The following is a 27,616-nucleotide window of genomic DNA, read 5'->3' as shown; positions in this document are numbered from 1 at the left end:
GTCAGTCAACAGGGCATCCAAGATCATAGCCCTTCAATGGTCTATAAAGTTTACTGAAGCACTGAGATCGCATATTGTTTTCTATTGAGAGAGGGTTCGTTGCTCAAATTCAATTATTTTCAATTTTTGAAACCTTTTTTTTTTAGAGATGAAGACTCTGATGACTCCTCAACAAGGCAGCAACCGCCAAAGAATTCTAGGTTTGAATTCCACGATGAAGAGGAGAAGGAGGAAAGGATAACATCGACAACGACGACAGAGAGGAGAACGAAGATGACCAAAAAGCGATCAGGGAAGAGGTTAGATCTAGGGGCTGCAGCATCATATGCAGCAGAAGCAACAGAAGATTCCGTTCCTAATACACAGGTACATGTAGTAGTGATATTTTCGCTGTATAAAAAGTTCTGTTCAGCAAAATGTTGGATACATTATTATAATACTATAGTTGTGCTCTTCATGGGACATCATGATTAAATGCAATTGTGTAATGATTTGTAATCAAACAGAAACTAGTGACAAAAGGAGAGAAACAAATATTTTGTAATGCATTCACTGCGTTAATTATAAACATACAATGTACTGTACCTGATCAGATGCATTTTATTTCTGTAAACATTGATCATCTATGAGACTGTCGTGCATTAATCCATTTACATACACATCTACTTACTGATTAATGTTCGTAGAAGGTCAACCCAAACATACTTCAAAGCATTTGTGCACTCATGTGATTCTTATAAGTGGCACACAAAACTGCAATGAAAAGGTGATTGTCGGCTTAAGGCTTTTTTTTAATGTCCAGTAGAATTTCATTGCTGCCATAGTATACTGGGGTATACTTGATTTGATTTTGAACTGTACTTCTGTCCTTTAGCAAACATTTATCTATTTTACATCCACTCTCTACTGAGGTGTAAATACCTACTAGCTGAAGGAATTCATTGAATGCCTTTGAGCAGTAAATTGATAGTTCAGCTGGCTTAGGGTAATATTGAAGTACTTTGAAAATCTTGTATGGGGGATGCATGTGTGTGCATTATTAGTAATAATCCTCTGATACCCTATGCTGGAAGAATAATGCTTACAAACTAAATTGCAAGCACCAAAGGCTGCCTTCTCTCGGGTTGAAAACCAAGATGGCATTAGATTGTGATTATTTGTGCAACAAGCCCCAGAGACGACATGGGGAGTATTTCATGAAGTACCTGGTCAGTCATTTTGACTGTATATTATGCTCTCAGCCAATTAGATGCCAGGATTTCAGTAGCTTATATCAGTTGTCCATAATAATCACCAACATCTCTTTCAGGAGATTTGGTTCTAATTTCTGTGCATGGCTTTTCTATCGTCTTTGTTCAACAGAATTCCTCAAATGACTTAGTACCCGACCTTTTCGATTCCGGCATTACCGTCTCGGCAGCCCCCATCACAAATTCCGCTGCACCGTCATCCCCACGCTCAGGTCAGTTTGCAGATTTCTCATCAGCAGCAGCGAACGAAAGCTTTGGGGACTTCAACCCCAGAGGTGACACTCCCAGTGCCAAGCCAGCTGCAGCAGCAAGCACTGATTTTGCTGATTTCTCAAGTTTCAAGAGCACTCCAGCTTCAGCTGCACAACCAAGGTAAGTCACTGATATGAGTCACTAATATCTTCTTGTTAGGCACCCTGTCACAAATAACTCATCCAATGCCCCATAAGATTTAACCGAGACCATCTAAGTCATGGACAAAAGGTTTCTAGTCAGACTATCAACATTTGTTTGTGCTGGCTTCGATTTTTTGAGCAAATATTCTCAGATGACGGCATCATTTATCATCCCAGCCATAGCGTAATTTCCTTCAGCAAGAAATTTATTCACATTGTGCTGCACTCAACCCAATTGAGGTGAATGGATACCCGGTAGGAAGAAATTTCTTGAATGCTTGAGTGCCTAGGCAGCCCAGCTAAAGCTGGGGTAATAATAGCAGGGCCCGTTAGGAGACCATTTTTCAGAACTAAAGTGGCTTCCCTGTGTAGATATACCTATATTATTACTATGATTATCTTGTTCCCATTGGTACTGGGATGGTAAATCCTCATTTCTCAAATTTTGGGGAATATTAATTGTTTGTGTAAAATGACTAGATAGTTTTCAAATGAATCCCTTTTCCACCTTCCAGCTCTCTGTCTAAAGAATGGAGCCCTATACCATGTCTATAAAGGAAAGAATATCTCATGTATGCAGTGATCTTAGTTCTTACAGTCCTGCTTTTCTCTCACATTTTTCAAATTATGAAAGGCCTGTGGACCGTTTCATGAAAGGACTTCTCAGACGTTTGATACGACAAGTGCTGTTTTGCCCGATAGATACCATATTAACAGTGCTTCTCAGCTAATCAGAATCAAGGAAAGTTGTCAGATGTGACAACTTGTAGTAGGACAACTGTTGATGAAATGTTTCCCAAGGTTGTTATTGAAAGTTCTTGTTAAGTCAAGATATTTGGTTTGTTTAGGATTTTTGACCACTGTATATTTTTAAAGAAATTTTTCCATGCATATTCCACTGTATTGTATTACACTCTCCTCCGTTGTGCCTTTATGACAGTGCCGATTCATCGTTCGGTGACTTCCAGAAAGTCCAGGTATCGCAGACCGTGACCCAACAGACCCAGAGCACAACTACACTACAGAGCAACCTCAGTCTCCTCAGCCTGGATGCGCCGTTACAACCATCGTCAGGCAGCAGCGTCATGCAGCCACAACAGCCGATGATGATGCCCCAGCAGCCACTCATGACGGCCCAGCAACCAACGCAGCAACCCATGATGCAGCCACAACTCACCAACATGGGCATGTTGCAACCACAGCAGGTTTGTTGCCTTTCAATTCAGGGGTGGGTTTCATGAAGCATCTCTGACAAGTTTGCTCTGAACCAATCAAATGCAAGGATTTCAGGAGCTTATAATGAAAGCAACTGACTATATGTTTCATGAAATGCTTCCTTGATTTCGCCATCTGCTATTTTATTTATTTATTTTTTTGGTTAGAAAGGTCTTCACTACATGTTGAAATAGAGAGTACCTGCTTTTCTTCTGAAGAAAAATTCTTTATGTCGGCTTCTTTTAGTCCATTTCCGTTTTGGTTTTTCATTACAGTTTTTCTGCCATCTCATCATACAGTCTTTTCATTGAGATATTTTTTAAAGTTTATTCCTCATATGTTGTAATAGTACTGCATAAACTTATTCAAATGAAGTAGTGACAGATAACCAATTATCTCTTCTTGCATTACCAGTCAAACATGATTCGAGTTGAGTGATGCATATTTCTATCGACCACAGCATGAGTAATCTCAAGTAGTGGGCTCAATGGTTTAAGTTCAGTTTAGGCAACATCAGGAACGAGTTCTATGAAACAAAATGATAATTTTCACTGACAACTTTGCTCTGAGCCAGTCAGATGCAAGGATTTCAGTGGCTTATAACAATTGTCATTGATGGTTTCTGTCATGAAATGCTTCATAAAAGTGAGATAAATGATTTGACACATTTCCCAAAAGACTTCATTTTGACATCGCGTCTTCCAGTTTACATGTAGTAGCTCCTCAAAGATAATAAATAGAATCTAGTCATTTCTTTCCACCTCACGAATTCCCTCTTCCTCAGTTCACTGCAGTAGACACAGTCACACAATGAAACAAAAAGTCTTTGATAGTTTTCTAGATTAGTTTATCTAATGTCTTTATTGTGATCTCTCCTCTGCTCTTGCTTCCTTCTTGCAATCGTTTGCTGCCACAGCATCTTCTTTCATTTCACCCGCTCCAAATGGTAGGTGCTGTCGTCCCTGTTCCTGTCGTCAAATCCTACATACCTGTACCACCATTGCCATTAGTCTGGATTGTCATTTTGTGTTGAAAAGGAATTTTTTGTCGATATTAGATATATGCTTTTGGATATTAGATATATGCTTTTGTTGAAACACCTTGTACATGTATGCATGTTGCAGTTCCTTGAATATATTGGATATGTTTCCCCTCTCAAAGTGACTTATATACATGTGTATGCTCACTGTAATTGGTATTGTGACACAAGTGGATCATTGCTGAAAGAATGATGGATTAAATTATGAAAATAGAATTTGCAAAACTCAAAGCATGTCGTTATTTCTATTAGTTTAATGCTACAATGTCAGGGATTGATTGCAGATCAGTGAAGCAGAAACAATTTGTGAATTTTAAGTTGTATGTACCAAAGACAATCTACCTTTTAGGCCTTAGGTTTTCTTTCGTTTTCATCCTGTGAGCTGAACCTTAATGCATTTCCTCAATTGATCTCCCATAGGAATGTGTAACTTTGTGCCCATGTCTTATTTTTGTGTTTACTTTCAAATACACTGGTGCATCTTACATATTTTACAGTAACCCCAAGTGCTTATCTGTATATGCTTAAAATGTAAATTTTCATTTATGTGCGGGGAATGTTTTTTTTCTTTGATTTTTTTTAGTGTCCCCCCCCCCCCCCACTGGACCAACCCCAAATTGCCGAGTTAGAAAAACAACAACATATATTTACCCGGTATACGTTTTTCAAAATTATGTAAAAGGTAATGACTCTTGCATAAAAAACTATTTGGGGCCACAAGTTTTCTTGAAATCTCCAATGTCATACACATCTTTCTGACAGACCTGCAGGCCTGATTTTAAAGCCATTCATTATTATGTTGTCATACATATATGGTTGATATCACGTAAAAGCTGTCCTGTATGTGTATTTAAGATTGGTGTGGATCAAATGTATTTTCAGTTTTTAGGACCATTTTTTAGCCCTTAGGAAATAAATCGACTCCGTCACTGCTTTCGCCTCCCTTACACGTACTTTCATTTCTATTTTGTACCCTTTCATTTTCATGCCCCTCCCATTTTACAATGTTCCAGTCGTTAGACTCGGATGTGCAGCAGCCGAATATACCGGACGCACAAGTTCACTCGCAGGCACTGCCAATGCAGCAGCCTCAGCCAATGCCGATGGGTGGAATGCCTCCTGTTGCTATGTCAGGGGGTGTAATGCCCTCTGACCAACAAGCCCAGTATATGTACTATTCAGGGGTAAGATCTACTTCTGGCATGCCCAGTGGAACAGCATCTCTATTAACTGCTTGTTTAATAATGCACTCCTGTTTTAACCCATCGACTGCTGAACTGCACTTCTTGTATGATCTGTATGGGTTCCGTCAGGTGTCTGTAGGCAATGTGTCGAATATCTTTCGGTGATGGGATTTGGAGTGGTGTCTTGCTTTTATGCTGGAATGCACTCTGAATTTATTCTCTTAATGCAAACCTATCATAAGCTTCTCATTATGTTTTAGCCTCACATGTTTAAAGCTTCTTGGTGATGGACTTGCTCTGATGACTACTGTCTTTCATCAATCTTCTCTACTGGATTGTCCTCTTAAATCTGTTAATCTCTTGTTAAATAAAATCTTTTTTAAGCTTCTCATTATGGCTCCATTTTTTTTTTCAGCTTCTTGATGATGGCCTTGCTATGACGACTTTCATCTATGATCAATCTTTTATGCTGGCATGTTATCTGAATCAGTAACCTCTTGATTTTATCAAACCCCTTTCAAGCTTTTCATTATTAGCTCCAGATTTTTTTTTTCAGCCTCTTGGTAATGGTCTAGCTATGATGACTTCTGTCTTTGATCAATCTTGCCTGCTGGCATGTCATATGAATCAGTTACCTCTTGATTTTAGCTCCACATTCTTTAGCATCTTGGTGACGGGTTTGCTGTGATGCCTTCCATCTTTGATCTTCTGATGTGCTAATTCAACAACATCAGTCTTCCCATTAAATTCTAGCAATACATGTTTAAACATCCTTTCTTATCATATTTTAGCTTCACATTTTTAAGCTTCTTGGTGATGGACTTTCTTTGATGACTACTGTCTTTGATCAATCTTCTCTACTAGTTTGTCCTCTGAAATCTGTTAATTGCTGGTCAAAACAAAACTTTTTTTCAAGTTTCTCATTATGGCTCCACAATTTTTTTCAGCTTCTTGGTAATGGTCTTGGTATGACGACATTTGACTATGATCAATTTTCTCTACTGGCTTGTCATCTGAAATCTGTTAATCTCTTGATTTAAAAAAACCTTGTCATGCTCCTCATAGCTTTTACATTTTTGTTTAGCTTCTCGGTAATTGTCTAGCTATGACGACTTCCATGTTTGATCGATCCTGTCTGCTGGCATGTCATCTGAATCAGAAACCTCTTGATTTTAACAAACCCCTTTCAAGTTCATATTTTTTAAGCTTCTTGGTAATGGTCTAGCTATGGTGGCTTCTGTTTTTGATCGATATTTTTTGCTGGCATGTTATCTGAATCAGTAACCTCATGATTTTAACAAAGCCCTTTCAAGCTTCTCATTATAGCTCCACATTTTCTTTTTAGCTTCATGGTAATGGTGTAGCTATGATGACTTTCATCTTTAACCGATCTTCTCTGCTAGCATGTCATCTGAATCAGTAACCTCTTGGTTTTAAACCCTTTTCAAGCTTTCATTATAGCTCCATATTTTTTAGCTTCATGGTTTTAAATGGTCTAGCCACATGTATGACGACTTTCATCTATGATCCATCTTTTATGCTGGCATGTTATCTGAATCAGAAACCTCTTGATTTTAACAAACCCCTTTCAAGTTCATATTTTTTAGCTTCTTGGTAATGGTCTAGCTATGATGACTTCTGTTTTTGATCGATCTTTTTTGCTGGCATGTTATCTGAATCAGTAACCTCATGATTTTAACGAACCCCTTTCAAGCTTCTCATTATAGCTCCACATTTTCTTTTTAGCTTCATGGTAATGGTGTAGCTATGATGACTTTCATCTTTAACCGATCTTCTCTGCTAGCATGTCATCTGAATCAGTAACCTCTTGGTTTTAAACCCTTTTCAAGCTTTTATTATAGTATAGCTCCATATTTTTTTAGCTTCTTGGTAATGGTCTATCTATGATGACTTCCATATTTGATCGATCTTCTCTGCTGGCATGTCATCTGAATCAGTAAATTAGATTTTAACAAACTCCTTTCAAACTTTTCATTATAGCTCCATATTTTTTTATCTTCTTGGTTTTAAATGGTCTAGCTATGACAACTTTCATCTATGATCAATCTTTTATGCTGGCATGTTATCTGAATCAGTAACCTCTTGATTTTATCAAACCCCTTTCACGCTTTTCATTATTAGCTCCACATTTTTTTTTCAGCCTCTTGGTAATGGTCTAGCTATGATGACTTCTGTCTTTGATCAATCTTGCCTGCTGGCATGTCATATGATTCAGTTACCTCTTGATATTAGCTCCACATTTTTAGGTTCTTGGTGACATGTTTGCTGTGATACCTTCCGTCTTTGATCTTCTCTTCCGACGTGCTCATTCAAGGACATCAGTCTTCCCATTAAATTCTAGCAATCCACATGCTTCTGAGCTTCTTGGTTGTGCTATTGATATGATAAATTGCATATTTTGTTATCATTCTCTTTCTCCTAGCATGCCTGTCATCTGCCTGCAAGGATATTGCATCTCTTTCACCTGAAAAAATGCAAACCATGTTTCAAAATCGAATTCCCGCTTTTTGGTGATAAAATTGATATTACTAATATTACTAATCGTATTTCCTCTTAATAATATTACTAATCGTATTTCCTCTCTGATTGCTCCACTTTTGCTTTTTTTTTGTCATCAGTGCTACCAGGGAGTGTCTCCTGAATAGACTTGTCCCATGTTTTACCCGACAAGCTCCGTTTATCTGACACTTACTCTAGTAACAATCATACACCTATGCTTCTCGGCCAATCAAAAAGTAAAATTGTATGATGACAAATGTCATCTACTCTACTGTTGAAGTGGGCTCGTGTTTTTCTTTACCCATGAATATCTTATTTTGATTCTGTCTGTCTTTATCTTTTCACAATATTTTTTTGATATGTTTGCTTTTATTCTTTTCAGTTGGAGTTTGGGTCTTCTCTTTTCCCTTTCTTTGTGGATTTCTCAAGTATACTGTAGATAAAAAGGAAGATGGAAACTTATCTAATAACATGTGCACTCTACCCACCCCCCCCCCAAAAAAAAGGCTACCTGTGCCCTGTAACACAGAGAGATGAATCAATAATTTGGTTGTAACTATTTTACATGTACATGTTTGTCTGTAAGTAAACTAGTAGTTACAATTAATTGCACCATTGACTCTTTCTTCTCTTACAGGACCCTAATAGAGTACCGAAGTGTGATGTCAGTTACCATGGTGTCATGACGGGCTGGTTTTAAACAGAGTTGCAGCTGACGATCGTCTGTACACATTTGTTCTTTGCAAATGACTGTGGCTCGTCTGAAAAATAGGTTGCAAGGGATCAAATTCCAATAGCAGCCATTTTCTCTGTGATGAGAAACATGCTTTCATTCAACTGGTTCATTTGTTTAGGAGCAGGCCGCCATGACACCATGGCAACTAACGTCATCGCTTCGGTACTCTATTGCTCATTCACTTGAATTTGTGGGACAGGACATTTTCCCCCGATCTCCTTTCCTCTTTTCCTCTTTTGATTCTGCTTTATTTGCTTGTGTGGTATTTTTGTCTCACCTGCGAAGCAAAGTGAGACTATAGGCGCCGCTTTTCCGACGGCGGCGGCGGCGGCGGCGGCGTCAACATCAAATCTTAACCTGAGGTTAAGTTTTTGAAATGACGTCATAACTTAGAAAGTATATGGACCTAGTTAATAAAACTTGGCCATAAGGTTAATCAAGTATTACTGAACATCCTATTAGAGTTTCATGTCACATGACCAAGGTCAAAGGTCATTTAGGGTCAATGAACTTAGACCATGTTGGAGGAATCAACATCGAAATCTTACCTGAGGTTAAGTTTTTGAAATGTCATCATAACTTAGAAAATATATGGACCTAGTTCATGAAACTTGGACATAAGGTTAATCAAGTATCACTGAACATCCTGCATGAGTTTCACATCACATGACCAAGGTCAAAGGTCATTTAGGGTTAATGAACTTTGGCCGAATTGGGGATATCTGTTGAATTCCCATCATAACTTTGAAAGTTTATGGATCTGATTCATGAAACTTGGACATAATAGTAATCAAGCATCACTGAACATTTTGTGCAAGTTTCAGGTCTCATGATTAAGGTCAAAGGTCATTTAGGGTCAATGAACTTTGGCCGAATCGGGGGTATCTGTTGAATTACCATCATAACTTTGAAAGTTTATTGGTCTAGTTCATTAAACTTGGACATTAGAGTAATCAAGTATCACTGAACATCCTGTGCGCGTTTCAGGTCACATACCAAGGTCAAAGGTCAATGAACTTTGGCCGAATTGGGTGTATCTGTTGAATTACCATCCTAACTTTGAAAGTTTATGGATCTGATTCATGAAACTTGTACATAAGAGTAATCAAGTATCACTGAACATCCTGTTCGAGTTTCAGGTCACATGATCAAGGTCAAAGGTCATGTAAGGTCAATGAACTTTGGCCATGTTGGGGTTTTTTGTTGAATAATCATCATATCTCTGTAAGTTTATTGGTCTAGTTCATAAAAAGTGGACATAAGAGTAACCATGTATCACTGAACATCTTGTGCGAGTTAGAGTAGTATTCAAAATCAGCACTGCTGCTATATTGAACCGCGTGATGCAGGTGACACGGCCAGAGGCATTCCACTTGTTGGATATTTATATTTGATTTTGTTTTAGATCATATATGTCTGGCTTTTCTATGAAGAGAATATGAGCAATATTTTTGGAAATGATCTCTCAGGTATCATGTAACATGAAAATAAGAGGGAAAATAATGTGTAGTATCATTTGATATGAAAAAAAAGCACACAATATACTTCTATTGCATATATTTTAGCAGGAAGATTACCCCTTTCCTGAATTTGCTATGTTTATGAAGGAATTGCTATTTTACCTCTCCACATTAAAAAAAAAACAAAAAAAAATGAAAAAGAAATATGAAATTGTAACAGAATTTGATTTTTGTTTGGCCTCCTTTCCACTGAAATCACCAACATGATATTTCACAGCATCAATATTTACACATTTCCCCCCTCTTTTTGCCCCTCATTTATTTCATTTTATTTATTTCATGCATCTCGTTTGCATATACTGTGTACAGTTACTACACTTCTGCTTTTATAATATTCATGTATATACTGTAGCTTCATTTGTTTCTAATTGTTTTTTTTTCTTGCCCCCTTTCCATTCCATGCTAAATATATGATACACTTTATAAGCCTGGATGCAGTCATTCATATTCTTCACCACTGAAACTTGTAAAGGGAAAATGCTTCTATAAACACATTCATTCCATTTATAAGCTCCATTAAATCTCATTATTTTATTCTCCATTATCATATTATTATCATCGTAGCCTGAAGAAAGAAGCGAAGACAAGGAGCAAACGGTAATGCAACATATGGTGCCTTTCAGCTCAAGAAAAAGAAAACCTAAAACACTTCCCCAATACTCAAAAGCATTGTAGAAATATATTCTGTGTATGCTTCTTGGTGGTGTCTTTTTCTTCTAAAGAACACTTGTAACCCTCTTGTCCTAATGCCTTTCTTCCCTTTTCCACAAAGTACAGCTTTGTTGCAATAACATGTCTCCAGCTGCTGATTCCTGGTGTCTCCCAACCCCTAGGCTTGTATTGAAAATTATGCTCTATTGTTTGATTTTGATGTTTACATATATATATGTAAAGCTTCTCATTTTGAAGTTGTATGAACAAAATACCACAATCAGTATTATGGTTTGAAGACCTTGAGGTTGTTTCATCAAGAACTGATGTTCACTTTAAAAAAAATCATTATCAAGCTCTGATGTGTATGTGTTATGTATAAGCCTGAGTCGAATCGATTTTAAAATCGGTGTTCGATCGATGTCATCGAACACCGGTGCAGATTTTGCAAAATCGGTGCATCGAAAAAAAAAAAAAAATACGTCGGCCGGCCGATTCGTTTGGTTTACACGATCAATCATCAAAATATCAGTAATGTCCAACTTTACTACTACTTACTTGATTTCTATTGCCCCCAAAATGAAACCGAATGAGTAATTATGATGCTATTCACCATTAATTTGAAGTTCATTTCGATCATAGTTCGAGTCTTACTCGTCTGCTCGTGCCGAGATAATTCATGCACGATGAATTCATGAATGGAAGTCGTGGCCATCGATCGTGCATGCGCAGTACTGTTCTTTAATCAAACCAGAAAATGGCCGGAAATTGACGCGATCAACGTAAAATAAATCTTGCTTTCATGAACAATATTAAAATCATGACCATAGCACATTATTTAATCGTAATATTTAACAATAATTTGCATATGATAATCATTAATATGAATTTAGAGCTTGATGTGAAACGTTTTTATTTCGTTTCAATTTTCAATGGCGGACATCTCGATCTTGACGATCGACTTGACTTCTTGAGTCGAGCAAGTGCACTTGTCTAAAAAATATAATCATCACGTCAGGATTGATTCTCGAACATTGTCTACATGCAAAAACTCTGTTCAAGTTCGTAATATCACCATATAATAACATTTTACATGACAAAACAGAGAAAATTGCGTTTGATATTTTTTCCCATCAATTTGAAGCTAGTTTGTGCCCAACTTTGGGCTCTGATTTCATGAATGGGAAAATATGTCATACGTCATCAAACACGCATGCGCATTGTGCTTATTTTCTCGGAGCTTGGAGGAGACGTCCAGAGATGGAATAACAATAGAAATAATCCCAGTATTATTTCTTCCATATGAACATAACATACTTTGCTGACATCGTCAATATTCTTAGTATGACCATAAAATCTTGTTAAATCGTAATAACTTAGATGAATTTAGGGCTCGATTCGAAACATTCGTATTTATTTTGATCGCATGCTCAATTGCGTCTAAAAAACTGGATTGTCATTATCAGGATTAATTCTCGAACATCGTCATAACTCATACTCCACAATCTTTCCTCACAATCGTTATATCAGCATTGAATAGCAATTCAAATGACCATCCAGAGAAAATTACGTATTTATTCCAATAAATTTATTTGGAGCTCATTTTGGATCCAACTACACAATCTCAGGCAAGTTACAGCGCTCTCCGTTGATTGCAATTGTTTGCTGGCGCTGACGTCAAGCACGCCTGTCGTTTCGGGAGAGTGAGTGTACGGAGCTGCGGACGGGGCTGGTGAATGGACTGCGAATGCTAGTCGACCGAAAATCATTCGGATCGACTCTGCGTGATTCATGTCTTTATTATTGTTTCATTTTAAACTTATATGTTGTCATCTGCAAATATCATTGTTGAAGATATTTTGGGAAGAATTCTGCTTTGGTCCCCGGCCTTTTTTGTGTGTTTTGTGATCATGGAAAATACAAACGAACTTTGCTCTGTCATCTGCTTGTGCAACGCTCACCCGGCCAACGCCAGCGCATATCGTCAGTGCGTAGTGCAATATGCAAAGCGCATCGCATCGACGCAAAAACAAAAGACTAAATTTTCCCCGCCTTCAATATTCGATGCATCGATGTTCGATCGAATTAGAGCTGTCGAACACCGGTTTTCAAAATAATCGATATGACTCAGGCTTAGTTATGTACATACATGTTAATCAAAATGTATAGTCTTCATCTGTGCAATCAAAGAAAATAAGCAGTGGTCTTAACTATTTTCCACCTTAAAGTCATACTGCTGAACCCTTTTTAATAAAACAAATAATGCACAGGATTAAACATGACATTGGTGGTGACGCAGGCATATTTGGTGTTCAAAATGTTATACACAGAATGACTTGGCTTTAAGCACCTCATGCTCTTTTGTACATGGTAGTATGAGTAGGCTGCATCACCACTAACACATTCAACTGTGCATTATAAACAACCCGCATGCAGCTGGAAATCTGAGTGCAATTTTTTTCATTCGTTATAACGCATGCCTGGTGATGGGTATAGTTTCTTATATTTACCAATGTAATCAATCATAGTCCTATCTCTCCCACTCTTCTTAACCGCTGCTTCTGATGCCACAGAATGCTTCAGTCATAGGAGACATGAGCCATATGGCCCCTATGATGGTGCAGCCCAATATCATGATGGTATGTAATCTAACTAGCCTGACATACCTGTCACTATCTTGTTGTTATAAGGGAGTTTTTGCAACCAGTATGCAGACGCTTTCTGCTACATAGAGAATCTATTGTCAGAAGCCCTTCATGACAAGGCAGCCATGGTCTAAAATCGGTGACTCAAAAGGGCAATCTCGTCCTGGGGGGTGTTTCACAAAGATTTGTATGACTTGGGTCGCACTTAAATGTCGACGCGTACATGATGTGCAACGTGCAATCTTATTGATCAATACGCAGTAGTGCGCGTCCTCTTGGCATGATCTGACCAATGCGGTCAAGCCTTTTATACCTCGCGCAACTAGGCACTTAAGTGCGACTTTAAGTGATACTTAAATCTTTGTGAAACACCCCCTGGACTCTTGACAAACGACCTTTCAATTTTTTGTAAGCTCTGAATCTTGGGACGATGTGCTGCCCAGGTTCACAGAGTTTCGAGACAAAGACCTCTAAGCTGTCCTTTGTGATTTGACAGGCATTTTCAATAGATTTATTATGTTGTAGAATCCGTTCCTGTCGCAATTGCAAGAACTTGCTTATGTCTTCACAAGATATCTAGAGCATTACTTGTTATCAGTGACTAATCCTGTATGGGCAGCCTTTAGGGGAAAAATTTAATGAAGTTTGTAAACAATGAACCAAATTGCAATCAACCATTTAAGTATGAAATGAATAAATTATTCAATTTATTGACAACACTAAATAATAAAAAATCACAACAACCAAACATAACAGAGCAATTACAAGAAAAAACATTCCATGTACAAGCCATTTTCACTTTTATTTCAGCTTAAATTAATGTCAAAATATGAAATATTCTTTGATGGTCGTTTTCGAGTTTTCAGTTAAATTGATTTTGGCCCTAAAAAGCACCCATACAGGTTATTTCCTAGATCTCTTAACAAGTACCAATCTGCCATGTGACAATGTTTCTTTCTCAATGTTAGGTTGAACAAAAAATGAAGCCCATTTGCCCTTTCAATCAATTAAATGTTAGATCATCTTTTAGACTAACTTTATTTTATAATTTTGTTCAATATTGTCAAGCACCATCTATTAAAGATAATTGGAAGCTAATTTGCTTTTCATAGTGATTTGTGGTATGTTCATTCTTTTTTTTGTGGGGGAGTCCTTGGTGTTTTACATGTACATGTAACTTCTAGTCGTTCATGTTGTAAGGATTTCTAACTTAATTGTATCACGATTTCTTGTTTCTTTTGACAATATGTGAAAGATAAAATTCATTCAATGTATTTTCTTATATATTTTTTGTAATTAGCCAAGTTTACAACAAAATTAATGTTGAGGGACCACACAAAATTACAAAAGTGAACAGAGGCATAGTATATTTTCTCACTCTGGTCGTGTAGAAATAAAACTAGTTTCCCATTTGTAATCAGTTACGATTACTCATGTACATGTAAGTGGTTTTTGAATAATGGCTTTTTTATTTTATATCTATCATTTTACATGTTGCATAACATTTAATGCCAATCAGTAGTGAATTGACATCCAACGCAATAATTCATTCGTTGTCCTCATGCTTTAGATTTAAATGATATTGCGTAGTTTAAAGGCATCCAGAGGCGACTTGGTTGTTTTTTCACCAAAATTATCTGCTCACATCCTTTTGCAAGACTTTTCAGAACTCCAATATTGAAACTGTATGTATCAAACTCTTCCCAGAAAAACAAATATATTAAAGTTGAGTTGCAGGCTCTTTTTCCAAAAATATGAATATTAAAATATTGAGATATTAATATTTTTCTTATAAATACTTGTGTGTACCATGCATGATATTGAAGTAACAAGAATAATCTGAATTTTAGAAAAAAATAGATATCATTTGAAATTTTTCTTCATCTTTTTCATAGCCTCCTATAGGATCAGTAATGGTATGTGTTTCATTAAAAAAAATCAAACTGCTTTTTTTCCAATATGAATTCATTGCTTTATTCCTACTTGTATATTTTGGTTTCATCCCAATAAACATTTTCATCAGCTGTTCTTCTCGCATCGACATTGTGCATGCTTTGTAATGGCTATATAGCATTCTGCTGTTATGTTTTTTTTTATAAGTTTCAGGAAAATGCTTCTTATGCACAGTCATACAAAATGAATGAAAAGTAGTGCAATTTCATACTTTACAAAGATTATGCTTGTCTTTTGTTGTATTTATTTGCAGCTGCATTGTGAAAGGTGCTTACAATTTTATGCAATAGTTCATTTTTCATTTATATAAAATATTCCAAAAATTTGCTTTGGGAACTTGCTTTAGTATCTACCAGCTTTATTAGAGCATGCTTTCAGTCAACATTCAAAGTCTGAATCTTATCAAAGTTTAAACATTCAAAATCCTCTGTCGATGATAATTATAGCTGGTAATAAATTTTCCTAGCAATGTGTAGATTTGATGCAGATGTTTTAGCCAGAAAATTATGTGTTTCTGAAAGCGTTTTAAATAGTTCTATGACGTTGTTCAGACTTGGACAACTGCTCCTACTCAAATTCACTACTCATGAAATCTAGCAATAAACCAATAAACTCCAAAAATAAACTACATTATGGCCTTTATCCCCATCCCCACATCATTTTGAAGCAAAATACCTATCATAATCCTAACCTTCACATATTATTTTTGCAGTCCTGAGCGAATGTTTCACTTTTTTTAAACAGTGAATACATTTATTATGTTGTATTGTTTTAGTGTCCTTTCTCCTTTTTTAATGCCTAATTTCATCTTTACTTATTAATACATATATCAAGGCTCCACATTAACTTTTTTTGGTGGTAGCCCGTTCGGGCCACCAAAACCTTCAAATAATTTTTTTTGGTGGCCCTTTAGTAAAGTTTGGTGGCCCGAAAAATATAAAAAAAACATTAATTAAAAATGAATAAACAAACTTAAATATTCTGCAGTCACTACCACGTACCACTATTCTTTGTACATCTTGTATGTAATTTTTGTATGTAATTTGTTATTTTACTTTGCTTATTTTGTGGTAATATATAAATTGTTTTATCATTGTAAATGTGAAATGATTGAAAGAGAATAAAAGAACTGTATTGTTCCCAGGTTGTGTGGACTTTTAATCTCTGTATAGACACACACTCATAACATAAAGTAAATAAATAGTGCATATAGCAAACTCAGACAGATTTACAAAACATTTTTCCTTTTTGATCGTAAAACCTAGATTTTGCAGGCCCCAAATCCAGTTTATTTTCTCTTTTCCAGCATATTATAGCAGGAGAAAATCACATAAAAATATGCTGAAGAATTAGAACAATGTGTAAAAGGGGGAAATAAACCAAAATAATTTTTAGAATAGTATATTGAAAAAAGAAAAAAAAAATTGTAAAAATGAATAAGTGAAATAAAAGAAAAGAAAAAATGAAAGAAATAACAAAGAACAGGAAAAAAATTTAGAAAAAACAAAGAAAATGTAAGAAAAATGAATAAGGCAAAATTATCAAAAAATTGGGAAAATTATTATTATTATTCAGTAGAAACATGTTCTTTAATCAGGTATATTCAATGGGAAGGGGTATAAATGGTTTAATCACTGTAAAAAAAATGAAAGAAAAAAATGACAAAAATTATCTGGAAAAAACAGTAAGAAAATTCCTTCCCTATATTTGACAAAATGATGGAAAAAAAAATCATATTTCATATCAATGAAATGCCTTCCAAAAGTATTTACTTCCTTAAGAGTGGTTTAAGAAGTCATTTATAAACAAAGAAAGAAGCTGTCTATTTTTGGCTAGAAGAGACATAGCTTCGAAATAAACCAAATGTCAACATACATACAAAAATGCACATGTGGGACTGTTATGTACTCACCTATGTGTTTTATGTGTACCGGTATTAATGCATTTGGAAATCGGGCTTTTTGAGTCAAAAGATAGGTCATAATTCCTCCTTTTAATGCTTGCAAATCATCAGGTTTCAGTAATATGAACTGTAGAAGGGCATTTCATTGGTGTAAAATGTGACTTTGACATAGATTTTCAAAGTTCTGGGGAAGATTTCTTAGCAGTAACATTTCGTATTGCAGCTCCCTGAGTTTGAATATAGTCTGCTAGCGCACAGCTAGCTGCAGTGGTGTACGCATGCAAAGCTCAGCCAGATGGCCGGCACGGCCGGCTGAATGCCAGCGGTAGGCCTACATACTGTCATGACTATGCAATCTTTGTGTGTGTGTATTTGTGTGTAGATTAACAAAAAAGGCGCATGACGAATTGGCTTGCAAGTTGAACTGTAGAAAGTTGATAAATGCATGCAAAATCAGGAGAAAAAATTGCGCTACTTTGAAAATTATTGGTTGCCCGATTCGGGCCACCAAAACTTAACATTTTTTCAATAATGGTTGCCCGAGATGAATTTTTGGTGGCCCTGGGCCACCGGGCCACCGCTAATGTCGAGCCTGGCATATATGACCAAATATGTATTAGAACAAATTTATTTTGTTCATCTGCATCTATGATTTCAAATATGAAAGGTGTCCTTTACCACCCAGTGTGTAAAAATGTACTCTTGTGATGTTTGTATATTTCTTTTAATTTTTTTTTGGGGGGATAGGGTTAAATTTAAAATTGGGTTCTATCATTCTCTTTAGATTTTTTATATTATCCCTTCCTAAGATCTAATTTATGCTGCATGTATATTCATAATGAAATCCATTTTTTTTACATCATGTGAACAAGAGGGTTGTTGCTAGGTTAGGAAAAGCTGCTGCCTAGCCTGGCAACCATTATGCATTGCTCTCACCTCTTGACAATGGAAGTTCAATTACCTGTAATGTTCAGCTGAATGTATTTCCCATTCTTTACAAGACATGTGTGCAAAATCACATTACATTCTTGAAATGATTAGTTGAAGAGGGTTTGCCGCTTTGGACCTGTCTGTTGCATGACATACTGTCATTCACTTGGATGAAATGTAATGCAATAGAGTACCGAAGTGATGACGTCAGTTGCCATGGTGTCATGGCGGACTGGTTCTAAACAAGTGAACCTGCCGAATGAAAGTGTGCTTTTCTCATAGGAGAAAATGTCTTGCTATCGAAATTTGATCGCTTGCAACCTATTTTTCAGACGAGCCAAAGTCATACAGATGTGTACAGACGATCGTCAGTTACGACTCTGTTTAGAACCAGCCTGCCATGGCAGGCGTCACAATTCAGTACTCTATAGACCTGTTGTGCTAAGTGATAGAAATTTATGTGTTTCTTTCAACTACAGTAGGATTATCATCAACCTGTTTTAGTAAATGAAGTACAATACATGTAATCCAGTTTGCATACATACTTGTTGCTATTTCTGACAATCTTTCTGGTTGTCAACTTTTGTTTGGAAAGTATGCATATAAATAGTAAACGGGTCTTTTCATATGGTACAGAGCCTTGCATCCTTCAACTAAGGATTTTGCCTTTATTTAACATTTTCTAGGACATAACTTTTGTGTGTGCACTTTATTCAAATTTTTGTTTTCTTCATCTTGTTTTGTATGCTCAGCCGATGAACCAAGGCATGATGGGACAGCCGGGCATGATGGGACAGCCTGGAATGATGGGGCAACCAAACATGATGGCCCAGACGCCGATGTCCTCCTCAGGTCAATCAACACCTTCCGTAAGTAATTTCAATAGCTATGATTTGGATTAAAGAGAAATGCCAGTAGTTGCAGTAATTACTGATTTCATGAGAAAGTCTATAAAACCAGGCTTAATTGTCAGTATATCAATTATTGAGGATCTAGATTTGGTACAGTAACATAAACTGAATATTGTGAAATCTTGAAATCTTTGCTGAAAAATGTTCACACTGAAGATCACCAACATAGGTAAGCGCACGTGGGACAGTGTATTATTATTGCTTTGAATGTACAGGCCCGACGCTGGACCCAAATCCTGTGCTTATTTGCTAATTTCTCAGCATATAACAAAATTTCTTCCAGAATCCTTTGGCACATATTCTTTATTTATACAAACAGACACTTTGGTGGTCATTTCATTGGATTCTGTACGAACTCATTTTGATATCGTTACCACAACTGGAATTTACCTTTAATTATGTGGCAGATTTCATTTTGTAAAGGCTTGTCGGAAGAGTTCCATATGCACCCCAATAAAATTGAAAATAAAAATATGGAGGCTTATAATAATATATCTAGCCCTAATCTAGAACATAAGTGATGGGTGAGTGGAAATACATACCAAAATATGGCTTTATTCCGTCAAATTTTCAAGCAGGATCGAGTACGTGAAATTTACGTAGACATTGGTTTATTTGTCAGTATTGGTCTGAAAGCCTAGACCAGTCAAACTATCAGCTTGTAATTGCTAAAAAAAAAGCTCTAAGAGTATCAGTGCTTCTCGTTAGCATAGTGGAAAGAGATCTTGACTGCAGTTACGAGGTGAGTTTGAGTCCCAAAGGTAATAGACAGAAAAAAAAATTGATAAAGAAAATCCGAAGTGAACTAACCAGAATTCTTGACAATCTTCTGTTATTTTTGGTGGAGGGTGGATATGGAACTCTTTCTCGCTTGTCTATAAATGCAGCAGTGTTGCTTTACACTGTCAATATCTACTGTATATGTTTTTTTCATCCAAAATATGAAGTGGCACCTACATATCAAGTTGTAAACTACATGTTAGTTTCATTGTTACTATTTTAAAGGGGCAGTCACATTTCCCCCAAGGTGGCCATATGGCAGTTTTAGGCCACTGCACACCTTACGACCCGACTGGTCGCCGACTGGCTTGCGACTGGGTGAGGGGAGATGTGACGTCACAGCTCTTGTCAGCTTGAGCGTCGCAGACCAGTCAGAGACAAGTCCCAAGGAAAAGCAGAAGGATTGGACATGTCGAATCCTTATAATTGGATCGCAAGATCAATCCGACCTCCAGCCAATCAGACAGCAGAGTTGCATAACGCGTATTATGATAAACAACGCGCATACGCAGTAGTAAACGCAATTTCTCAGATGCTATGCCAAAAAGCAAACAGCGCATGCGTGAGTTGCAGATCGGATCTCAAGGTGTGCGGTGTCGAGACTCATGATTGCCTTGCGATTCATCTCCCCTCACCCAATCGCAAGCCAGTCGGTGACCGGTCAGGTCGTAAGGTGTGCGGTGGCCTTTAACATTTTTGTACCAGCTTCATAGGTGGTTTGAATGAAAATAAATGGTGCTGCAGGGGAAATGTGACTGAAACATTATCTAATAGTTTGAATTTGTTGTAAAAAACTGTAAACTGTTCAGATATTGAAATATTTATTCTGGAATTGATACTGTTTGTGAATTACCTGAGAAGAGTTTATGCAAACAGTTCATTTTGTATATCTATCCATCTTAAAAGGTTTCAATAATACTGAATGTAAACCTTAAAGGTAATTTGAGACCTCAATAATGGCAGTAAGATACAAACAATTTTGTTCACTCTCAGAAAACTCACACCTCTCACAAACCTTGTTCTTGTCATTGTGTTTATTTCTGTTAGAACCGAGTCTCCGTAGATAATTGGCACTAGTATGTTCTTTTATCAGTTGTAAGGTCTTTACTGTTTTTTTTAATGGCTTACACGTACTGTGATTGAGTTTGTTTATTTTCATTAGTTTGATGTTGTTGTTTTTTACAGAAGTCTAAGATCTGGTCAGGTAGCAAGGTGAATATTAGTCTAGACTCCCTCAGCCCAGCAGATAGATATAAGAAGCAATCACAACCATCCATGAATCAGCTTCAACAACAAAGTAAGTTGGAAATGTATTACGGTGGATGCAAATGCAACTATCCCTAAGATCTATGTCTTGTCCACTTATTTTTTTTTCCAATCTGTATTCAGAGCTTCTCTTTTCTATCTCATCTCATTTATGTAGGATTGTTGATATACCTGTTTGGGTAATGCCAAGTATTTATTAAATGTCCTCTTAAAGAATGTTACTTGGATGGAATAATATGAAAATTCCCCTCATGATTTTAAGATTTTAATAACCAATATTTGATTTTTTCACCTTTTGTTTCTGGATTATGTTGATTAAAATTTGCAATGGTTTATAAAATGTTCATATGTTTTGTTTCTGATGTATATTACATTGTATTATGTTTGGATGGAATTGAAATAACTGCTGATGTATTAATTCTTAATCTTTGTCCTTTTTTTCAGCGGGTGTAGTAATGTCACCCGGTGGGCAACCAAACTACATGAGCAGTACAATGTCCCCTGCCCAGCCATCGCCCAACCCCCAGATGGCTGGCATGATGGGCGGTATGTCCCAGATGAACCTCGGTTCCCCCATGGGACAACCGTCAATGCCAAGCGGTACCATGCAGGGCAACATGGGTGGCATGAGACCACAGCAGCCACCCATGATGATGGGACAGGCACCGATGGGCATGGCCGGCGGTATGAACCAGATGGGCGGCGGTGGTGGCATGGGCATGCAATACGGCGCCTACGGTGCCAAGTGAGTACCGGCGCCTTGATCACTCGAACCTTGAACTGAAAAAGTACAGCACTATCTTCCTACGTGACATCCGTTACTGAGCCGAGGGGAGAAACCGGTGTCTTACTCTAACCCATTGACTACTGAATTGTGTAATTCCCATAGGCTTTCGTACAGGACCGACTCGGTTTCACTTGGCGATGGGTTAAGAATCAACACTCCCTTCATGATTGGATCTGGCATGTAGAATGAATGCCACAGATGTGGTTGCTGAAACCGGAAGATGTAGTCAGTAGTTGGACAACATCATACTGGTAGAACATTGTATAAGGTGGTAGGCAGTTGTTCATCTTACAACACAAATCTAGAGAGTTATGATGTATTTGCATGGCTAGATTACAGTAAATGCAATTTTAAACATGGGTAATTTCTAATAGATTATAATAAGAAGGAAGTAGATTGAGTTGACTACTAGGGAATGAATTTCATGATAAATTTAAGTAAATGTGTGAAGTCCGTAAATTTCTGAAAGTATCAATTGAATTGAGTCAAGGAATCCCTACACCAACTCAGGAAGACGTCATTTTGTCAATCGTGTGATAAAAGTAGACTGTATTAATCCAAAGATAGAGCGTCAATTTCTTATGTCCTTGGAAATTGATTGCTATGAAATATTTGGGGAAAGTCTTCATGTCTCGATGTATGTTGTGTCTTCTGCTGGCAATCAAATTAATGTGTGTAGTCGACTAGTCGGTCAGTAGTCCAAAGCTTTTTAAGTCTGGTTTTTGTCCCTGTTTAAAGGGGATGGCCGGATTAGTGAAAGAGAATTCTGTTGCAAGTGTGGAAGTGTAATGCGCTGCACATACAGGCATGTAAGCGTTTTTAGGTGGATCGATATTTATTCTGTGGAATTCTGTTGAAAAGAGATATGAAATCAATATATATTTTAATTACTGAATTCTATGATTCTCATAAACATTGGACATATACCACCAGCTCATTTTATTCAGGGGTCCTTAACACAAAGCTTAGCAATTATCAGAGAATACTTTTCAACGATTGATTGCATTGACTTCCAATATATAATCGATCGTGAAAATCAAGTGTACCATTGTAATCGCTAACCTTTGTGTTACAAGACCCAGGTGAAATCACTCTTCAATCAGTGCCTTGTTCTGTGTGAATCACTGTGATGTTTTTTTCTCCAGGTTGTTTGCATGATTACTGGCAATTTTTTATGAACAGATGCCAAACAGGATCGTTCTGCTGAAAAGAATTATTCCAGAAGTTCCTGTTCAGAAGACATTTCTGGGTCCTGTTTCGTAACCACGGGTTACAATAACAAATACACAATTTCTTTACCAAGTTTACTATCAGCCAATCATATTGGATGATTTCAGTAGCTTTTAACTGTTATTGCATATTTGTTATTATAACAAGTTTTATGAAACAGGGCCCCTGGACAGTGACCACTAGAAAAAGCATGTTCTGCAAATCTGACATTACAGTGACTTAAAGTGTTTGGGCATTGAAAAAATATGAATCATTGTGAATCGTGAAGTGAAAATGTTACTATTGTGTCCGCTGTAGTTGAAATTTGTAAACATTTTAACATAAACCTAAGATTCAGAAAGATGCATGAATATTTTAATTGAAAAGATGTTTCTGATGTGGCAGACCTTGATTGATTGCAAAGAAAAGAAATGACATTCCATATTTGACAAAGTTGCAATCATTCATTTGGTGCCCATGAGTATAGTTTAGTCTTGCTTATAAATGGAAGTTGCAGAGAGCAAGATAGATACCTTCCTTCAAATTCAGATGGTATAATTTATGGATAATTAGTCTTTCGATATTAGCAAGAAGAAGAAAAGGAGTATTAGAGAGGGAAGGAAGAGGATGTTCTTAAAAATCAGTATTGCTGTTTTAGTTGTGTGTGTGTGCATGTGGGAAATGTTTTTTAAGAAACGTCTTTTGTTCAGTTATCGATGTAGCACTTACATAAAGGCAAAATGCATACTTATCAGTATCAATATGCTGATGCCATGCTGATAGCTCTGATTCCAAGTGCCAATGTATGTACATGTCTGTGTACGCAAGACACTAAAGGTCATGATACTGTTGTTGATAATCTCTATTCTGATTTCGAAAATGGATCGATCTTTCTTCTCACATGCGACAACCTTGAACTTTCACTCCTTTATTGCACTAAAAGAGATGAAATCAGTTTTTTTTTGCTGTCCTTACCTTATTCATATGTTTTCTATTTTGAAACATTTTGAGGGTTTCTTATCCAAGAAGCGAGGTTTAATTGACTTATTACATCTCTGGCACCCTATGCACTGTTGAATGATGATGTTAAAGCGAGGACGTTAAGATATGTATGGCAGGCATAAACATGTGAATCATACAACTAAACAATTATTGGAATTAACATTTATGAAGTATGATGCAATATATGCATACATATTGATGCCTACCTAAGAATGCCCACTGTAAAAGAAGGTCAAACAATCACGAAAGTCCAAGCATTTTTCAGACCAGGGGCCCCGTAACAAAAAGCTTAGCGATCATCATAAAATATTTTTTAACAATTGATTGCATTGACTACAATTTACAATTGGTCCTGAAAATCAAGCGTACAATTAATCGCTAACCTTTGTGACACGGAACCCAGAATATAAAAAACATGCATTATTTGCATCATTTTGTCAAATTTCACCCAAGTTGATTGTATTTTCGTTGTCCCAAGGGATTAAACTTTGACAGCTTTACCTGTGTGTTTATGGATTGAAACTGCTTTGTACATAAAGAACTCTTGTCTTGATGCTTCTTGAACCAATATATTAATAGTCAGTTCTTGTATAGCGCATAAAACCTTATGAATAACGTCTCTATGCGCTTCCAAAGGACATGGATAATTATTACCCCCGACTGTAGCTCAAGCAGCCTTCAATCGCTCAGTGCATTTCAAGGAATGAATTCCTGCCAGGTACCCATTCAGCTCACCTGGGATTGAGTGCAGCACAATGTGGATAGATTTCGTGCTGAAGGAAACTACGCCACGGCTGGGATTTGATCCCATGATCCTCTGTTGGAGACTAATCCACTGGGCCACAATGCTCCAATCCAACCGGGACTAGGATAGTGTGGCACTGAATGCAAGAGGTGATCTAGGATGCTTGCTGTTGAACTGATCCAGGAGATTATCTCACAGTGTGTTCTTCCTGAAAGGTTCTCCTTGGAGATTGTCAGAGGAAACTTGGCAAGGAAGTGATCTTCAACTGAAGATACTTCAGTGCTTTGTGGGAAATTGGTTTCCATCAAAGGGGGCCAGATGGACAAGTACGGTTTTGAATTCCCAGGGAGAACTATACCCCACTGCCTATTGCTTCAATTGTTCGCAACGGTCTATCATCATCATCCAGCAGCTTCCAGATGTTGCTACTGCGAACGGAAGGAAAGCGTACCTTGGGAACGTTCCACTGCATTTGTCCCTAAAGTTACTGTGAAATGGATCGAAGAGCTTAATCAAATTTTCTTGATACCTTGAAAACCTATAGTACAACCTTAGATTCTTCTTGATGTATTGTTTTATTGATGTGTCATGATATCATTCTTTTATCTCCCTACCACGTAAAGATTTTGTCTCTTCGGAGGAGATTTATGTTTTATGTAGTTTCCGTGGAGATAAAACTTGAATGAGATGAATAAGTGTATTTTGATCGGAAGCAGATGTGGGAGGGAGAATTCAGAAAGCAAGTTTGGGCGAGGGGCCAGATTTATAGCAAATGTGTACAGAAATGCGGACACTTTGTACATAGGAATCTTGAAAGGTGAACATTTATTTCAGAGAAGGATGAAGAAAAGGAATCCATGGATGGTTGTAGTGGTGGTGGTGATGAGGAGGAGGTGGGAGCTGAAGTCATCTTTAAGAAATTGGGGTGTTGATACCACTTCATTATTTAAGATTAATAAGATAAATGCATGTTTCCCGCTGCCATCCTCGTTTTCCAAAATTATAATTTTGATTGGTGACCTGCCTTTCTGTTCTACTGCCCATATATACATCTTGCTTGAAGCATCCTACAGTCATAATTGTGGAAATATAGGCTATCAGTGGCAGATCCAGCCAGGAGGGGGGGGACAAGGAATGTGTGCCCCCCCCCTCTATGTTTTGATAATCATCCATTGAAAATTCATATTAATAGATGTAAACAATTGTCATTTGCGCCTCCTTTATTTTATAATTTCCTTTTTGTGCCCCCTCTAATTTTAGATCTTTATCTGCCACAGGTTATATGGAGGTGAAATGAAGTGTACTGCTTATGTAATCCCCTACCCAATCCATGTACTTGCAGGCGTAACTTGAAATGTTGTAGAATGTTAAAAGTGGGTTAAGAGATTCATTTAATTTGGACAAAATGAGAATGATACTGAAATGCCCATTGCTAATGCTGCATATATCAGTATTTAAAGGGGAACGAAACCTTTGGAATAAGTAGGCTTGAGCCGAAACAGAAACATCAAAGAAACAGATCAACGAAAGTTTGAGAAAAATCGGACAAACAATAAGAAAGTTATGAGCATTTGAATATTGCAATCACTATGCTATGAAGATCCTCCCATTGGCAATGCGACAAGGATGTGTGATGTCACTAGTGAACAACTTTCCCTTTGATGGACTATAAAATACCCCCAATATGTCTCTTTTTTGCTTTTTCTTATGGTGATACAAGCTCTTTATCCATGATGTATTTAAAAATCTGTATTACATGCCCTCCTATAGAAAGAATACATGATCTACTGACAGATGTGATAAAATAGGCAATTTAAGTGAAATAAATACCAATGTAATGGGGAGAGTTGTTCAGAAGTGACACAGCTTGTCGCATTGCCAATATGAGGATCTCCTTAGCATTAGTGATCGCAATATACAAATGCTCATAACCTTTTCATTTGTCCGATTTTTCTTAAACTTTTTTTAATCTGTTTCTTTGATTTTTCTGTTTTTACACAAGCTATCTTGTTCTAAAGGTTTCATTCTTTAATCGTTTTTAGTTGATTAACTCGTAATTATAGGCTATAGCTGTGATATCATATTGAGGCGAATGCATCTTGGATTCTAGTTTATCTTAATATTTTTTCTCGCCCGAAGCATTCATCAGCATTTACTCTGAAAATATTGTAGATTTTTTTTTTTCCTCTCAAGTGACTATTTTTTGTTCTTTGTTAACAAAACATTATTTCGCCAAAACTTTGAATTCTTTGTAAAGAAATTCTATATGGGAAAGGTCTATATGGAGATTTATATATTATCGCTCTATTTGTGTGATTAGGATGTTATGAACCTGTAAATAGGAAACAATGATATGTATTCAAACTCTTATTCTATGTTTGATTATGATATGTGTGCTTGCTATTAGGGGACTTCCCACAAGAATTATGCAAGCTTAAAGCACATAGTTACTAGTAGATATAATCCTAATTAGGCCTGCACCATATTTCATTGAGAATATAGCTAAAATTTCCCCAGGTATTTTTTTAGTATTCTTTTGTGACTCGTGTCACTTCGGCAGTCCAACTATGAAAGATATAGGATTCAACATTTAAAAAATGTAACTCAAGACTCAACACATTGTTTCTTCAGGGGCTATGTGAATAAGAAGGACTTTTTAAGAGTTCGTTTTAATAATGGCTGACAGCCTGACACCATTGTTCAAAGAGGTATTCTTGAATTGACATGTATATGGATTTTTGTTAATTATTGTAAATTCGAATTTAGTCTGCTCAACATGTATTGTTGAGAAACATTAAGCTCTTTCCAAATAAATTGATGTTATTAAACCATTGGCGGAGGAAGTCAAAAAATTAGGGGTCCACTTAAAATTTTGGGATGGACACAGGTAAGAAATTGGACAATCAAAAAAAAAAAATGTTATCAACCCAAATTTTAGGGGGGACGCAGAAAACAAAATTGACAAGCTTCCGTCA

At 36.8% G+C, this 27,616-nt stretch overlaps 1 protein-coding gene across 4 annotated transcripts in view; it reads left to right on the top strand.

Moving 5' to 3' along the window:
• Nucleotides 1-26,100, top strand: part of LOC121425383 (clathrin interactor 1-like) — a 44,560-nt gene extending 18,460 nt beyond the window's left edge. Inside the window, exons 6-13 of one of the 4 annotated variants that reach the window (XM_041621410.1) lie at nucleotides 147-366; nucleotides 1,363-1,622; nucleotides 2,586-2,850; nucleotides 4,913-5,083; nucleotides 13,084-13,149; nucleotides 18,694-18,810; nucleotides 20,818-20,929; nucleotides 21,343-26,100. In XM_041621410.1, coding sequence (XP_041477344.1) covers nucleotides 147-366; nucleotides 1,363-1,622; nucleotides 2,586-2,850; nucleotides 4,913-5,083; nucleotides 13,084-13,149; nucleotides 18,694-18,810; nucleotides 20,818-20,929; nucleotides 21,343-21,647 — 1,516 coding nt within the window. In that variant the 3' untranslated portion in view covers nucleotides 21,648-26,100. The remainder of the gene's footprint in view (nucleotides 1-146; nucleotides 367-1,362; nucleotides 1,623-2,585; nucleotides 2,851-4,912; nucleotides 5,084-13,083; nucleotides 13,150-18,693; nucleotides 18,811-20,817; nucleotides 20,930-21,342) is intronic. The other 3 variants (XM_041621412.1, XM_041621413.1, XM_041621414.1) reach the window with 3 other exon arrangements.
• The last annotated feature ends 1,516 nt before the right edge of the window (nucleotides 26,101-27,616 follow it).

Source organism: Lytechinus variegatus, chromosome 12, assembly GCF_018143015.1.
Source record: "Lytechinus variegatus isolate NC3 chromosome 12, Lvar_3.0, whole genome shotgun sequence".
Classification (NCBI taxonomy): Eukaryota; Metazoa; Echinodermata; class Echinoidea; order Temnopleuroida; family Toxopneustidae; genus Lytechinus; species Lytechinus variegatus.
This window is presented reverse-complemented; position numbering and strand designations above follow the sequence as displayed.